The sequence below is a fragment of the Eurypyga helias genome, unplaced genomic scaffold (assembly GCF_000690775.1).
Source record: "Eurypyga helias isolate BGI_N326 unplaced genomic scaffold, ASM69077v1 scaffold9476, whole genome shotgun sequence".
In the NCBI taxonomy this organism is placed as follows: Eukaryota; Metazoa; Chordata; class Aves; order Eurypygiformes; family Eurypygidae; genus Eurypyga; species Eurypyga helias.
The window spans coordinates 981-18,646 of NW_010258652.1; the positions used below are offsets into that span (position 1 = coordinate 981).

Genomic DNA, 17,666 nt, shown 5'->3' on the forward strand with positions numbered 1-17,666 from the left:
AGCCAATTTATTTCTACATTAAAAAAAAAAAAAATTCCAAAACCAAAATACCAAACAACCCCCACCAAACACATCAAAACTGAATTTCAAGAACTGGCTGAACAGTCTGCTGTTTTATAGAGTCTGAAGAGTGCCTTCAGGGGATGTGTTTAGGACAGATTCCTTTTATTCTTAGCAGTACTCTTAGAATTATTTTTGAAGCCCCTTCCTCCATGAATTGCAATCCTCAGTTGTTCTTCTGTATAACTGATGTGAGATGGAGTTTCTTCATTGCAGTTATTTTTTTATTTAGTTGCATTGTTTCTTTAGTTTAGTCATTATGTATTTCCATGTTTTGTTTTGATACTGTTGGGATGTATGACCATGTATTCAGAAGAATTTCTTTTAACTATAACACGTGCACCTTCAGTGTTAAGTCTTATCTCACCTGTGGAGGCATAATTTGGAGTGGAGGGAGAAGAAATAAATGCCTACTTAGGTATTGCAATGATGAATCTCCAACATCTTGATATTCACTCTGTTGCAGCTTTAAGTGTTAGGTCAGAAAGGAGTGCTAGAGCAACCTCAAAACCTGTTCTTCCACATATTTTTATGCAAACTTCTGCTCTCTGCCATAAAAGAAATAGTCTGCTTCAGAGTGAGAGCAGAGGCCAATGTCAGCAGATCCTTTTCACACTTGTGGTTACGGTTTGTATCTGACCCGACAGCATCTGAGCTAGCATACTAGTTTCCCTTTATATCCTATCAGTGAGAAGAGCTGCTTCTCTGAAAGGTGGACAACTCTAATTAGGTAACTTAATCCCTAAAGGTGTCTCCTTCTCTCAACCAGTTAGAAAGGAGGCATAGTATACTATCTTAGGTGTAGGTGCCTACTTCTGGTGAAATTAATCTTAATTCTGCCATTTACCCCTTCCATAAACCATTATTGCAGTTCTGTTTAAGTACTGAGGGTCAAACCCTCATTAGCAGTAGGGAGAACTGCTCTGGAGATCAAGGAAAGCAGGAAAGGGATTCCCTCGATGAATGTAGAGTTCAACTTTGTTTTTTCACGTGCCAAGTCAAAGATCGATTCTTGTGATGCCTGTAGAGCCTACATTGCTTGAATCAAGAGACTGCCTCTGAATGAACAGAGACCTTCCCTCTGTTGCTTGCACCTGTGGAGTAGAGGTTGTGACAGATATGTTTTTATGTGAAGTACCCATGTACTGTGTGTGTGATAGTACCTTGGCTGAGGTAGGGCTTATTGTTATATTAATCTGAGAAATGCCTGCTTGTAGTACCCAACACCAGCTACATGGTGCAGTCTTTAAAGACTCTTTCTTTGAGTAGACGCGGTAGTTACTCTTGATCTCTTAACCCCAGAGCTCCTCACCCTGCTGTAGAACTGCTTCCTGAGTGCCCGAACTAACTGCTTCTCTGCTCAGATGCTGACATTTTTGAGCTCCATGGCATTCCATTGCAGTGCTAATGAAATGGCGTGAGGCACTTGCTAAATGCAGCAGCCCTGGAGAAGCAGCTCGTTGTGCCTTTGTAGATTAGACTACAGTTGAAACAGTTTGTGTGTGTGACACTTCATGTGTAACCATTAGAAAGATTTTCTTCTTACGGTAGCCTGGAAGAGAGAGGCCAGTAATGATAGAGTTCTAGCTAAGGATGATAGATGTGTCTAAATACTGGGAATTAACCTTTGCAGATGATGAATTGTGGAAACAATGTGAAGCTTCTGCCATTCTAATTAATCTGGCTAAACCATCTAGCAAACAGGGGGATTTCTAATGTCTCTGAGAGCAGAAAATGACTGCAATAAAGGGACAAACGCCAGCATATTGCAGGAGATGCCCTATGCTTTTGAAGTCTGTGTATCCAGATCGTGACTGATAGAAAAGATTGTGCGATTATACGCTGTATATTTTTAAAATTCTAATTTTAATTTAGATTTCTAACTTTAACTCTTGAACTTTAAATGTATAAACCTAATGTTATGGCATGGTTTATTTTGACAGGTAAGGAAGGACATAATTTTTCTATATTCTGGGTGCTGGTGAGCGTTACTCTAGGTGCAGTAGCCATGCTGTGCAAAGAACAAGGAATTACAATACTGGTAAGAATCCTCTTATTGTCTGAATTTTGACCTCAGCATCTGTCAGGTGCAGTTGTAAAACCTACAGAGATGAATCTTCTCCACAGCTAATTGCATGCACACCTTTTTAACTGGTTTTCTGAAGAATCATAGAATCACTGGGTTGGAAAAGACCTTAGAGATCATCCAGTCCAACAGAAGGGAACAATGTTGACACAAAGCAGTATTCTGGTAGATCTGTTTAGATTACGTACCTACCAGTCTATTGAAATTCTTCATTTTATCTTTTGTAAGCAGGTTGCATATACCTGTTAATTTTTTTGCAAAAGTTTGAAAGTTTTACAGTGTTTGTTTCAATGCGTGTCATGTTCATAGGCCTTGGTTTTGGATGTAATTTTCGAGATAGCAAGCTTACAAACCACTCATTGAAGGCTTATCAGCAAAGATATAATTGGAGGAGAGTGTTTTTAAAAGCTCTACCCTCTTGTTTTTGTGAACAGTGTAATTGAAGTGGAGCCGATGTTTATGCATTTCTAATACTGAATCGCTTACTTCTGTCCCTTATTTAAGGATCTGTCTGTGCAAACAAATACAGTTATTGCTCATGCTCATTGTGCTCTTGCTTTGTATTACTTCAGTGAAGACGTTCTGTTTTGGGTGACCAAATAAGGCACCTGAAATGCTACACCTGTGATTTTTACCTTTTATGTAGCCATATGTCTTTATAAATAAATCTGATTTCTAGCTTTAACTGACATACAGATATAGCAACAAAATCAGAAGGGTTCTTTGCAGCAAGGACCCTCTTGTCCATCCTAGAAAACAAGGGAGAAGGGATTACAAAAAAATTCTTGCTTTAGGACATTGCAAGGGCATGTAGTGACAGGACATGGGGTAAAGACTTTAAACTGAAAGCGGAGAGATTTAGATTGGACATCAGGAGAGGGTGGTACAGCACTGGAACGGGTTGCCCAGAGAAGCTGTGGATGCCTCATCCCTGGAAGTGTTCAAGGCCAGGCTGGATGAGGCTTTGAGCAACCTGGTCTAGTGGAAGGTGTCCCTGCCCATGGCAGGGGGCTTGGAACTAGATGGTCTTTAAGGTCCCTTCCAACCTCAACCATTCCATGATTCTATGTTTATTTTTGGCTAGATGTTTGTAGAGTGATGTATTTTTAAAAGGTGTCTGTAAGGAAAACATAAGGAATTATGTTAAAACATGGTGTGATTATTTTCTTTGCTGGTATGTAGTAATTATTTGAGCTAGCAGACACAGAACTGTTACTAGTTATGGGTTTTTTTATTTGTTTGCTGTTGCATTGCTAGGACGATTATATTATTGTAGTGCTGAGGGGCACAGGTCAGAGGGATAAATCACACATTAAAAAGATTGCTTGTAGGCTGAATGTATTTTTCAGGAGGATTCTTGCCTTACTGTCTCCATCCAAGTGAGCCAAAAGCCTTTCCACTGTCATGTGGCCTTTCTACATGGAACCGTGCCACAGTCTAACCTATCTTCTGTCTTCTCCCTCTGACTGTTAGAAAGAGACTTGTGGCCCCAAACTATACAATTTTTACGGTCTTTTTTCCAGGTTACTAGGATATAGGGAAAATAGTCAAGGATTATTGTCATGTTTGGTGATTGGTGAAACGTTGAAGGAAAAATGTTAAAGGTGGATTTTGCTGGTCACCTCAACAGAATTACCCCTGGGGATACATTTTGGTTGGTTGCTTGGGGGTAGTATCTGCTAGTGTAGTCCTGCAAAGCATTGAATATGCTCTAGTTTTATGTGTAGTGGCTGGTGTCACATAGAATTTTGTGAGGTTTTTTGTTCAGCAACTTCCACTGTGTATATTGCTGAAATGGCAAGAAAAGCAAGCCTGATACCTCTGTTAAATCTTCTGAGCTTTTCTTTGCTGTGACAATTTATACACACTTTCAAAATAGTATTTCTGAAACCTCTCTCTGTCAAGACATACTGCTGCAAAGCAAAAAATAATGGAAATCTTAAACAAACTCCTCCTTACTGACAGATGTTTTTGACCGCAGTATTTATGCTGTGAAACATTTGGGAAAGAAGATGGAGAGCAGAATACTGTTGTGACCATGCATATGGGATCCAGTTTGCTGGTACATGGTATTCTCCAAAGGGTTATTCCATGTAGCAGGAGAATCCCCATTATAGTAACATGATATTCTACTCATCTGAGCTCAAGTTCTCAGTTTACCATTCTGCCATCATTACTACCATCCTATCTCTCTACTGGTTTGGAATCAGAGTGAAGATGTACAACAAGTCATAGCAGAAGTGGAATTTAAAATGTATTTTTTAAAAATTATTTGTGGTTAGCTGTTCCATCTTAATGCTGTTATTTTTCTCTTGCTTGCTTAGGGTTTGAATGCAGTGTTTGATGCACTAGTGATTAACAAGCTAAATGTTTTGGAGCTTATTCAAAAGTTACTACATAAGGACAAGTCATTGGAGGTGAGTCCTCAAGAGTTTTTGTTCATTCTGGCCATTCACACAGTCATGTACTAAAAGAAAAAGATAAAACTTCTGACAGTTTTGTTGTTGAGAATTTTTTAAAAAAAGGTATTTTAGGTCAGCCTAATTAAGGCAATGTGCTATGACACCTTTGCAGCAACGTGAGTAGTAATGTGATAGCATTAGAATTGCACCGGATAGTGACTTCCACACTTCTCTGAACAATGTGTTAAAAATACGGTGTGGAAGAGCTGACTGCTTGATGCAACAACTTCTCCAGGGTCAGTAGCTGTAGGTCCGAAATGGTTGTTTAACGGTTTGGTCAGAGTAAAGAGAGAGAGTTTTATTCAGATTCTCAAATAAGATAGATCGACATTTGAAGAAGTGTATGAAAAACATATGTCTGCTTTGCCAGTCCCACTAAAGTATTACACTGTGTTTTTCAGAATACAAATTACCAAACAGGAGACGGTTCCTAGTAGCTTGGGAGTTTAAAAGAAGAAATATGTAAGCACTGATAGTCACTAAGGGTTGAATTTCTGACTTTTGTTGATAGCGCTTTATCTAATACTGGCTCAAATGGAATCAGGCACCTGGTATTTGCACTGACAAGCAAATCACAGAAACAGTCAGCCTCAGGTGAATGATTGATAGCAGCCAGATAGGCAGACCAACATCACCACTGTTCAGCAGCTACATTTGCTTCTTCAAGGTTCAGCAAGGCAAAGGAATATTCATTGTACTTTTCATCGATCAGTGGTTTAGCTGCAGAGAAGTCTTGTCCATGTTTCTAGTAGTACAAGTCCTATGGGGCTTTTAAATGCTTTTGCAAAGTGATTAGCTTCAAGGGGAGATCAGTGAAAGTGGAATCTGTAGAAATGAAACAGTAGAATTGACAAAGAACAATTGAGAGGTGCAGGAGTATTCCAAGCAGAAAATATGAATGCTGGAGAATTTTGCTGTATAATGAAAGTAATGTCAACTAGCATGTGACAAGGAAAGAATCTAGAGCTGTAGGGAACTAAAGCAGAGCCAGTTCAGAATTAAAGTGATGGAAATAAAAGGTAATAAGGAGAATCCTGGGAATAAGTAGCCAGTCAGCCTCACATCAGGGCCTGGTAAGATCATAAAGCAGATCCTCCTGAAGTTACGTCAAAACAGATGACAGTCAGGAAGGTGATTAGAGACAGCCAACGTGACTTCACCGAGGGTAGATGATGCCTGACTAATCTAGTGGCCTTCTACAGTGCAGTGACTGCATGAGCAGACAAGAGGAAAGCTGCTGATGTCATCTACCTGGATTTCACTAAGGCCTTTGATATGGTCTCCCACAACGTTTTTGCAGCTGAAACGGAGAGATATAGGTTTGACTGAAGGACTGTTAGATGAATAAGGAATTGGCTGGATGTCTGCATCCAAAGCATTATAGTCAGTGGCTCAATGTCCAAGTGGAAACCGTAATGAGAGGTGGGCCCATATGAACATTATGAAGTTCACCAAGGCCAAGTGCAAGGTCCTGCACATGGGTCGGGGAAATTCCCAGCATCAGTGCAGGCTGGCAGATGAATGGATTGAGAGCAGCCCTGCAGAGAAGAACTGGGGAATACTGGTGGATGAAAAATTTGACATGAGCTGGCAGTGTGCGCTTGCAGCCCAGAGAGCCAACCATATCCTTGGCTGCATCACAAGAAGCGTGGCCAGCAGGTCAAGGGAGGTGATTCTGCCTACCTGAAAAATCAGTAATGGATAGTAATCTGAGAGATTCAAAGATGTCCCTATCCATGGCAAGAGGGAGTTGGAATTTAAAGGCCCCTTTCAAACCACATCATTCTATGATTCTGTGAAATGTGTCAATGTCAAACCTTTTTGGGGGTTTGCTCTTTAACCATGAAGAGCTCAAAGCGTTATGCTTCCATTTAGTGACTTTTAAACAGTTCTGTCTGGGTGAAGAAAATATCAAATGTGCCTTTTTCTTCTTCTTTTAATAGAAGTAATTAATTTTAGCTCCTGGCACCTACAAAAATCTGTTCTGCTCTTTTCATGGAAGTGTATGTAAGATTTTGTTTTGGTTTATTTTGTTGAAAGGCAGATCTTAAATTCTCTTACTTGCGGATTTTCTTCTCAATTGAGACAAGTTTCAGTTTCATGATACCATAACACTTCTTCAACTTCTAAAATTCTGCCTACTAAGAGATTTTGTGGTGATTTGTGAAATCTGGCCTTTAAGAGGCTGCATGTACTGTTAAATGGAATGAATCCTGGGCTAAGAGGTTTTGTGTAGTTAATCTGTCATAAGGTGGTTATAAATTGTCACTATATGGTTTTCCTTCGTAGCACAATTCTCTTCCAAAATCACTTTTTAGGAATGTTTTTCCTGTAATCCTCATTGTAGTGACTTTGGTTACTGAAATGTGTAAGTTGGAAGTAACCATGTGAGCACAAAGGCTAACTTACGTAAAATCAACCTTACAAACTTCTTTATCTCTAGGCATTCAGCTAAATATTTTATGACGACTCCCTTGACAACTAAAAATGTTAAAACCCCCTCTGAATATTGCTTTTAAACTTAACTTTTCCATCATTTTAGAAAATAAATTTCTTCAGCCAGGACATTGTTAGATGTCTGTGCAGTAAGCTCAGTAGTACTAGTTTTATCTTCAGAAATAAGTAATATTTATCTCCTAAATAATTAAGGTGGTGCTTGCTAATCAGGGTATTACAATAATAGGTAATAATAATTGATGTATCTCCCATGGAGAACACAGAACTGATAATGTATAACTATCAGGTAGGTTTTTAAAGGTAATAAAAGCGTATCAGGCTAAGGGAGGAAGGTAGGATTTAAGGAAGGCTAGTACTGGAGATCACATGTCCATACTTTTCAGGATCCAGTCAATTTTTCCACATAAAAATCAATAGTTTACTGACACTTTCATCTTCAGATGTGTAGAATGAAAAGAGAAGTGGCCCAAATGATCTCTCATTTCAGAGAAGTTCTTATCTTCCATCTTCTGCTTCTCTAATGACTTGTGAGACTGCGTAGAATAATTTCAGCCATCAGGTTTCAGAGAGCCCTAAGGCAGCCCTACTGCCCTGTAATGTAGAGGGTCAGAGAGAAGCTACGCCCTTCATTTCCTTTCTGAGTTACCATTTGCTAGCTGGGTAGTGTGTTGGAAGCTTGGATTTGCATCTCAACTCTGACAGACATGTCGTTATAGTTGCTGATGACTGTGTTTCCATTCTCCACTGGTGAAGCTTGAAGAACCTCTAGAGTATACAGCGGTTTTCTTTTAATTTATGAAATGGATGTGTGCTTGGAGAAGATGCGTTATACTTCACGGAGGAAAAAATGGAAAATCTGTTAAATTTAGCTCCTATGGCATCACTTCTCCATGTTTTATATGAAGTGACTTTTTTAGACTCTAAGGTGTATATTATAAAGTATGTGATGTAAATCAACTGCGTTCATGTGGATAAACCACCATTTGTTGTAGATCTTGGGTAATTTTAGCCTGACCAAAGTGATTTGGGTGTCTCTCTGTCATTGGCTTTTTAATCATGGTTAGCGATTGTGAAAGTTTTAATTCAGTTTGTAATTCCTCCCAGTTTCTGACAGTTCAGATTTCTTGTTTGCCTGTAGTTTCACCTCTAAAGAGACCTCAGTGACAAAAACTTTCTGTGATAAGCAGTCAATGGGGTATGGCTATTTAAAACAAAGTTCACAAAGTAACCACCTTCCATTTTAAAAAAGAAAACCTAGATCAGTTTGATACGCCGTATACTAAGGGCTGTATTCTGCTGAAATTCCCTACCAGAAATGGCTGCATAAAATTACATCAGTTATAGAGTTACTGAGGATTTGTAGAAGAGAGACCTCCTGAATAAAAAAGTTTTCTGAGTGAGAAGGAAATGAGAATGTTTGCAAAAGCTATTTTGCAATCAATCAAGGAAAGCATAGTAAAGTTTGAGAGCTTTCTAGCAAAAATGCACAGGAATAGCCTCATCTTCCTGAGGTAGTGGCAAAAAGGATGCAAATGTAGTATTGAAGAGAACAAAATAATGATTTTTGTATGAATGGTTTTTCCTTTGTTTCTTTCATGTAGAATGTTGGGCTGTTAAAAAAGGGGCTGCTTTTCAGGATAACTCTTCTGATGTCTGGAGGGGCCAGTATACTTTATATACGCTGGAGGATTATGGGCACGGGGCCACCGGCTTTCACTGAAGTAGACAACCCAGCTTCATTTGCAGACAGCCTGTTTGTGAGAGTAAGTAGTGAAGTTGCTTTTTTTCTGGCCAGCTCAGAACATTTGTCTTTGTCACCAAACTGAATTTTCTGTGCTTCAAAGAAACAATGAAGTGGGCAGTCTTTACGTCTCAAAAATATGTGATGAGTCACCTTCACTTGTGCTGCTGTGATGGATTTCTGCAATTTTTTAAAATAGTATACCTTGTGTGTTCTTTGCATTCAAGTTAACATGCACTGCACACATTGAAGTACATTTCCATTTACTCACTATTTTTCCTGTGCATGCAAGTATTTAGCTTTTGCTGGGTTTCATACCTTTTCCACATACTGTGCTTGATTTTTCATCTGTTCTTTCACAATTGAAGAATATAGCATAAAGTTCTGGTCTGGTGCATTTGGAGTATGTCTTGGCTTTATGTCTCTGACTGCGTTAAGGCTCTTTCTGGAGGTGGAGATGAAGGGCAAAAACAGTGGGTGCTCTCTTTCGACATTTTCTCCTATTGCAGGAGATTAATTTTTTTACATGTGGATATTGGTTGGACAGCACAGGATTGTATTTACGTGCTCTAAATAGCAGAGCCACCTAAGATAGGTTTCAAAAAAAAGTAATTTCACAGCTGTGAAATAAATGGATATGTAAGTACTTGTAGTCTAACAGTATTTAAGGCCTTTTTCTTGTCTAAGATATGTTTTGTGATAAGGGAAATGATAGCAGAGACAAGAACTAAAGTTCGGGTGTCCCTTCCCCTCCCCTCCCAAAGTTTAGTATCAAATAAATGTTTGTTTTCTTTTTGACTGACAGGCTATAAACTATAATTACTACTATTCGTTGAATGCATGGTTGCTGTTGTGTCCCTGGTGGCTGTGTTTTGATTGGTCAATGGGCTGCATACCCCTCATTAAATCCGTCAGTGACTGGAGGATAATTGCACTAGCAGCACTTTGGTTCTGCCTAATTGGTCTGATATGCCAAGCTCTGTGCTCAGAAGACAGCCATAAGAGAAGGTAAGAGACAGTGATGAATTTTAAATGCCTGGCTAACTTGACTACAGTATTATTTTGTTAAATCCACTACTGGTAATTTTAACAATGCAGTGGAAACAGTGTCTAGCAAATGCAGTTCAAATAAATATTTATAGCTGTCATTACAGTTTTATCCCAATTTGGACCCATCACTGTTTTCTGACTAGTGCGAAACAGAGTTGGAGGAGGAGGAATGGTTGGATGCTTTATTTTTCTCCAGAAATGGCATTTTAAGACCCTCAGCACTGTAGGTAGTAAAAAGTAATATGTGCTCAGAACAGAGTAGGAAATGATGTATGTTGTTTCCTCTACTTCTTACAAGGCATCATCTCTTTTAATCTTCTTCTACTAATGAAAGATAGAGTAGATGTGCCTTCAAAGGAGGTAGAAATGCTGACCAGGGCCATACAGTTAAAAAATAAACTGCTGACCCATAGTATCTGCCAAGAAACACTTTACCCAAAGGAACTAAAAAATTTATTGTAAACTATTCTGTCTCACTAAGGGCTTATGTTTAACTTTTCAGGTTCTGTTCCCATGGGTTTTATTATAATTAATTTCTCAGTTCTTCAAAAATTTTCAAAAGCTCAATCACAACACAGTCATTCAGTTGCTCAGAATGCTGAATGTTTCTTTTTCTTTTATGTGGTATTCTGTAATTTCATCTCTTCCCTCTTGTCCCCTCAAATGTTAACAACCCACCTGCCTTCCTTTCTGCTCTTCCCATACTCATTTGCACAGATAAAATAATTTTGGAGGGCGGTGATATTCTTACAACAAGCGGTGTCATACTTCCTAGAAAAAATGCACTCACTAAGCCTATATTGCTGAACAGTTTTTTAGTAAAAAGTAATGACAAAAACTGTGGTGAAGGCCTAGGACTCTTGGGGATGACTGAAGAGTAAGAGGACACAACTACATCACAGTATAGAGATTTATTTGTAAGAAATTAGAGTAGAAAACTACCATGTCTGTGGCCTTTATAACAAACACCTGACACAGACCTGGGGTTCTTTCTCCCTTATGTCAGCTCTGTAAAAGTAAGGTACCTAGTGTCAGTTGTGTAAGCTGTGTATAGTCCATGCAGAGTTACCTGCTAAGGATTACTCATCCTAACACAGGAACCTAAATCAGGGAAGAAAACTGCCCTCAAGAAGTGTCCCTCTCTGCTGACTGTAGAAAGAGCGCAGGTTACTAACTTTGCAGTTGTTAACCATGATGGCTTCTGCTGTTGTTAGGAAAGAAAGCGCTCTCAGTAGGATGTGCGCCCGAGTTTCTTCTTTGTCGGTGACCTGTATTTTTCCCCTGTCTTACTATTTCCAAAAATAGACAGGTAGCTTTTACCATTACTTATCCTGCTGTTATATTTTAAAGAGGAATTATGTAATTAACGTGTAATGGGGCTATTTTCTTGCCTGGAAGCATGAACGTTGCTTTTCTGGAAATCATAGCTAGAATTTTAAAAGCACCTGATGGAATGAAGTGTCAAAACCTCACTGAAATTTAATCTGGTTTTGTTAGTAGTTCTTAAAGGCTGCTGTTGAATGCCCTGCTCCATACACCCTTCATTCTACTGTGTTTAAATGAAATTTGTATGTTAAGTGGGAAAGGTAATTTTATTAAGATTTGTGGTTAATCTGAGAATCTGTTTCTTGTTTGCAGAATTCTTACACTGGGACTTGGATTTCTTATTATCCCTTTTCTTCCTGCAAGTAATCTGTTCTTCCGAGTAGGATTTGTTGTTGCAGAGAGAGTCATCTACCTCCCCAGCATTGGATATTGTATTCTGTTTACATACGGATTTAGTCTTTTGTGTAAGCAAGCCAAGAAAAAGGTACCATCAAAACTATCAGTAAAGCTGATGATGAAGTGTTTCAATTGAATGGTTTGTTTCTTAACTTGTCCCTCTTTCCTTAAGAAAATTCTTGCTGTGGCAGTACTTGGAATCTTGTTGGTAAATGTAATGCGCTGTGCACTCCGCAGCAGTCAGTGGAGGTCAGAAGAACAGCTTTTTAGGAGTGCACTGTCTGTGTGCCCTCTGAATGCAAAAGTAAGTCACTGTTAATCTCTTTTATTTTAAGTTTTTAGAAATTTGGGATAGAGGAGGTGTTCTGCATAGTTAATACATTGTGGTACATTATTCACAGTCTCGCTCGGTGCAAGAATGTGGCGCTGACATGTCAGACACCTAAATTACAGTGGTAGCACAGTCAAAATACCAGACAGTGCAAATTACGATATTGTAATTCAGAACTTGGGGGTGGGAGTGTGGAGGGGAGGGAGACAGGGGAATATGCTTCAGGAAAGGCATCCAGTCATACTGGATGTACTGCTAATAAAATACATTAAAACAATTGTGGGTATGATTACTAGTCATTACAACAAAATATCAAATAAGTTGTAGCCATGCATTCACCTGAATAATGCTTACGTTGTGTTTTTAGAATCCTGTTTGTGTACCTTCCAGTGGTATATAAGGGCAATGCAGCTATGGGACAAAGCAGCATGTCGTCAGTGTAACCACAGGATGTGGGGGCAAAATCTTTGCTCCCACTTCTGCTCTTTTACAGTGGCTGAATGGGCTAGAGTCTTCAGACATGGGCACTGAGGAAAACAGCAGTATTATTCCCTGCAAGGCCTAGTGAGGGAACAAGGAAGAGGGTGGGTCTGGATAGGGTGTTTCACTGAGCTGAACGCCAGTGTTTGGCAGAGTAGACTCAGTCTAGCCTGCCGGAAGAGGTGACCTCCACAGCGCTCCTTTGGTCGCTGAGCATGATGTTGGAGCATACCACAGAGCCCTGATGTCATCTGAATTTTAAGAGAGACTCTCTTTGAAGAGCCTAGGAATAGGAATGCGCAGCTTGCAGACGAAAACACATTGATGTTTTAAAGGACTAGATTTCTGTAACCCAGAGTGCTATCTGGACAATACAGATGAGGACACAGAGTTTAAAAAGGAACCTGTGAATGCACGGTTTTGCAAAGAGAATGATAAACCTAGCATCTACTAGAATACAGATATGCAACATTGAGCTGTAAAAACCATTTATGGCCAATATTTACAACACGGCGGTGTCTTTCAATAATCTCAGGTTTCAACCCCTAGAAAAAGAGCTGTTGGATTTTATTGTGTGGCAGTGGTAGGCAACCATCTTCTTTTTAATGATGACCTCAGTATATCTTGTCTTCTGGATGACAAGCGCATGCTATAAACGGAGCAAATGCAAAACACAGTTTCTTTGTGTGTAACTCCATCCATCTGCCATGGTAAGAGTGCTTTAGACAGATCCACACTCTGCCTGTGCTCCAAGCTTCTTGGACACAAGCCATGCCTGGCTGGGAAGCTGTGTAGCCATGTTCGCACAGCACTGTGCTTGAGCCGATAAGCTGTGTGCAAGCTACTGAACTAATTCAGCTAGTTGAAAGCCAGTGAGTGTACAGGGAAAATGAGCTTGTGTTTGTCAACACTGAGCCGTGTAGACACGCCTGGGCTGTATTGCTGCTAGTGACAGCTTGCGCAAATGGAAAGCGTGGTAATGTGAACAGAGAGGGGTTTGTAGGCTCACGTTCCGATTTTGCTCAAGGAGTAACTTTGAAATCACTGCAGTAGGGAACTTTTCTAAGCAACAGCATTAGAGTCCATGTGTGAGTGCCAATCTTTTTTCCTTTAAGAACTCAGCTATATTTATTCAATTTTGACAAAGGTAAATATAAAAATTGGATCTAGGTTCTGTTCTGATCTTCTGTTGTTGTCTTGAAATTGCAGAATTCCTTTAAAAATTACTCCACTGGACTTTCAGTGGCCCGTTTATTTCAGTGGGAGGCTGATGCAGACCAAAAGATAGAATGCAGATAATAGCTTTTTCTTGTTGTTCTTGGAACATCTTTAGTATGTGTAATGTGGTCATGCTTTACTTCCCTTACACAGCAGAGTCCCAGAATTTCCAGGTGTCTCCCAACAAGCATCAAAAGCTGCAGCTCCTGGATCATGTTTTTTGGTATAGCTCTTTTCAATCCCGAATTGGCTGTATGGGAGCAGTGTAGAGTAAACTTGCCTTAATTCTAAGTAACAAGTAGTTACAGCAGTGCCTTCTCTAATTTCAAGACTTGTCTTCTTTAAACATCTCTTTAGATAGAGGTGTGGAAACTGCATTAAATTAGATTGCCTGGTACAGTCCCTTTCAGCGATGGATGTCTCTGGCTCAAGAGGATGAAGTTTAGGATCAAATTTGAGAAATTTGGCCCAGTGATTTTAAATTTTTTTGGAAATAATCAGGTACCATGATGAAGTTATAAAGATTTGGACATTTTTTAAAACTTCACAATACAGACTTACTATTTATTTATTTAATTATTATGTTGTTGGGCTTTTGTTGTTTGTTTTTTTTTTTTTCCTTGGGGTTTTGGTTTTGGGTTTTTTTTTTTTTAAGAGAGAGAAAGATGTTACTGATCTTTATTAGACATGTCCAGGAGTATGTCACACATTTGAACTTGCATCGTCGTGCACTTAAGTTAGTTTCAAAGGTTGTTAGGCTCAAACAGTGTACACTTTGAATACATTTGGCAGCTGAACAGAAGGTGACTGTATATTGATTCCATTTCCTCTTACCACACTTTTTCATACCATATAGTTTTTGACTTAATTCCTGGAGCTCAGTGGTGATATACACTAGTATGAGTTATAGCAGGGCCTGTGTTTCTTCTACTAAAGCAAATTTTCTGAACAGTCACACAGACTGTTTTCTCCTGATACATTGATTATATGTTACATATAATTTGTTATATGTAATTTATAAATTTGTAATGTTTCAGTGCTACCAGTTTAAAAGGCTCACTGGATTCAATCTGTTATCTTTTCATTTGATGTCGTTATGTTGCAAGTTAATCCTGGAGTGCTTTGCTGAAGTACTGAAATATCTAATTACAGGCTGTGATAAAAGCATAACTATTGTTTCACCATATCAGACTACTGGTTTGGATTTATCTCCGTAGCTTGAGACACCTACATCTGAGGGAGTCAGCCAGGCCTCCTTTATAACTGGGGAGAAGGTGTCCCTTCCAGCATGTGGTTCATCATCACCTTTGACTAAATGAGTGACACAGGCCAGAAGCATGGCACTGCACCCTAGATCTGTGTCTTTCTCTCCACTGATGGTAAAAGAATTTCTGGCAACTAGAGCAGATGTGGATACATAAGGTTATGTGAGATTTTGCCCTTGTCCTACTGCTGTTTGCTATTTCTAGACACTGCTGTATTAATCCTCACCTCCTGAGGTCATTGCACATTGTTTCTTTTAATTTTTAAGATTATTCCCTTATTCCCAAAAATGCTCATTTCACTGCTGCTTTTTTTTTTTTTTTTCATGTGATAAGTTACTGTTGAAAGTGCCAAGTCACTTTTTTATTGGCTCTTAGTAAAGACATGGCAGTTTAAAAAACATCTCTGGATTCTTAAAGTTCTGGATTACTTCCTCTAATTGATTATCTAAATAAAATCTGCAGTTTCATTGTTAAATACATGGGAAATAGCCACCATTTTTCTTTTCCTAGATTTGAAATAACTGAATTTAAATGATTGTAAATTTTTAATATTCTCTATGTAATCTGTACATTCTCCTTGTTACAGACTTTTCTTTAAAGGATATAAATTAATACAATTTTTAAGAGCCATTTCATTGGCAAATTTCTGCAACAGTAAACAAGGAAGTTATGATACTCACAACAGAATGTGTTACTAACCAGTCTGCCTTGACATAGTCAAGGTAGTAACTCTGTACTTGATGCTTTATGCAAACTGTAATTCTTATAGACACAAGTTTGTCAAAACAAGCTATGCTAATACTGAAAATGTACAACAGTTTGTGAGATTACTTTCTACGCTTTCTTAAAAGGTCTTGTGAAACCACTTTGTGACAGGACAAGATTTACTGCCATACAAGGATTTACGAAGATGATCTAGACAGCATTTCCTTTAGATATTGAGAATTCTTTTCTATGCTATATATTAAGAGGAGAGTATCTGCTGCAAAATTTGCCTTAAGTGCTGTGGGCTGTGTTTACAGGGGCTATCCACAGTGTTTTGCCACACAGATACTGTTTTAGATGTCAATTTTTCATGTATGCAAGCACAGTCATGCAGAAGAACCTTTAGACAACATTAGCTGCACAGACAAAATGTGAAGATCAAAAAGGCTTTGTTTTCTTATTATTTAGAAAACAGAATGTCAGTAGTAGAGGAGAGAGAAGAGTGTTTGATGAAAGAAGCTGGCGTTGAACAGAAGCATCTACATGTTCCTGTAGAAATTTTGACATCTGTGCTTTGCTTCCATCCCTCTCAGCAAATGTTCATATTTGCTGAAAAGGTGATTATAAGCAGCTAGGAAGAGAGAATAAAATGGTTGATAATAGTAGTGCTCCAACTGTGAGGGGGTGTACTTCCTAGAAGATGATACTACATTTCAATTTCTTCCTACACTGCCTGGGGAGGGGGTGGGGGCACAGTTTGACAGGAATTTTGGTTTTGTAGAGGACAATTTAATTTTTTTTCTCTCTTCCTTATTTAAGTGTGTGCACGTTTAAACAAATAAGAGTTCAAGCACTGTGCGTGTCTAACATAGAATAATACACACTGCTTTTTCTTTCTTACACTGGCTTCTTAGGCAAATTAAGGTATTGTGAACAGGCACACAGAGCCAATTCTTCGCCTAGGCTATGGTGCCTTGGTTATGTTAGCTTCAAACAACGCACGCCTGTTGAGGTCAACTAGGTTCTATCCTAAGGTATTTTTACCTAATTGACCTGATTTCAGAGAATGCTGTGTTGTTATGCAACACAGAGAAATGCCCCTTTTAGACCTATTACGGTAAAGTGATTCTCTCTTTAAGATTAATAAAGGAGCATGGGCATAATGTAATACATCATTCCCAGTTCATACCTATCTTTAATCATTTAGTTATAAAATGCTATGTCTGCTCTTCAATGTTTAATCAGGAGAGGAAAATCCTCTCTCCCAGGCTGGCACGTACAATATCTGTCAAAGGCAGAAGAACCATGTCTCTAGAGATTAAATCTGGAACATCACGCTGGCTCCTCGTTTTTAAAGGCCAGATTCTTCTCGCCCATCAGTATGTAGAAAGTTCTTGTGTCCCCATGTTGTGCAGGTGGGGGTGACAGGAGAAGTGAAGGGGGCTAACAGCCTTGTGCTTAGCAGAGGGCAGATGGTTATTTTAGGCCTGGTTTGGGGGAGCAGAGCTAAAGGCTGATCTTGGCATCTCTCTGCCATGGCCAGTGAAGTGAGAGATATGGCTGCGTGGCAAACGTCACCTGCACATCTCAAATGACTGTGTGAGCCTGAAAACCCTTTTCTGACTGTTCCTGAGAGCGGGATGTTGCGTTATAATGTTACAATCCGTGGCAGAGCTGGTTTTGTGGCTAGGTATTTATGGTAAGCTGAGGGGTTCCTTTGGTATCTGTGGTTTAGCTTTTCTTCTCTTTCTTCTGTCACCACCATATTAAGAGGAATGAAAGCTACAACTTCACTTAAAGAGAAATTAGGAAACCTACATGCAACAAGGAACTCTTCATTTTCAGGCGTATTGTGTCGTTACCTTTGACACGCAAGCTGTATCTGTGAACAGAAGAAACACACCATCAAAAATGCTGGTAGTTTATTTCAATACTTTTGCTATCAGTATTCATTGGCTATAGGACATGTTTTTAGTTCAGTTGACAAAATGTACATGTACACTTAATATTTCATTTGATGTTTTGACTTGAGAGAATTGATATCACTCAGGTTTCTGCAGTCTGCACGATTCTGTGTACATGAAAAAAC

At 39.1% G+C, this 17,666-nt stretch overlaps 1 protein-coding gene across 1 annotated transcript in view; it reads left to right on the forward strand.

Annotated features, from left to right (window-relative positions):
- Positions 1–2,003: 2,003 nt before the first annotated feature.
- Positions 2,004–17,666, forward strand: part of TMTC4 (transmembrane and tetratricopeptide repeat containing 4) — a gene marked incomplete at its 5' end in the record, with an annotated part of 27,304 nt that continues 11,641 nt past the window's right edge. Inside the window, 6 exons of the mRNA XM_010154427.1 lie at positions 2,004–2,101; positions 4,471–4,563; positions 8,667–8,828; positions 9,612–9,814; positions 11,495–11,666; positions 11,751–11,882. Of these exons, the coding sequence (XP_010152729.1) occupies positions 2,004–2,101; positions 4,471–4,563; positions 8,667–8,828; positions 9,612–9,814; positions 11,495–11,666; positions 11,751–11,882 (860 nt within the window). The remainder of the gene's footprint in view (positions 2,102–4,470; positions 4,564–8,666; positions 8,829–9,611; positions 9,815–11,494; positions 11,667–11,750; positions 11,883–17,666) is intronic.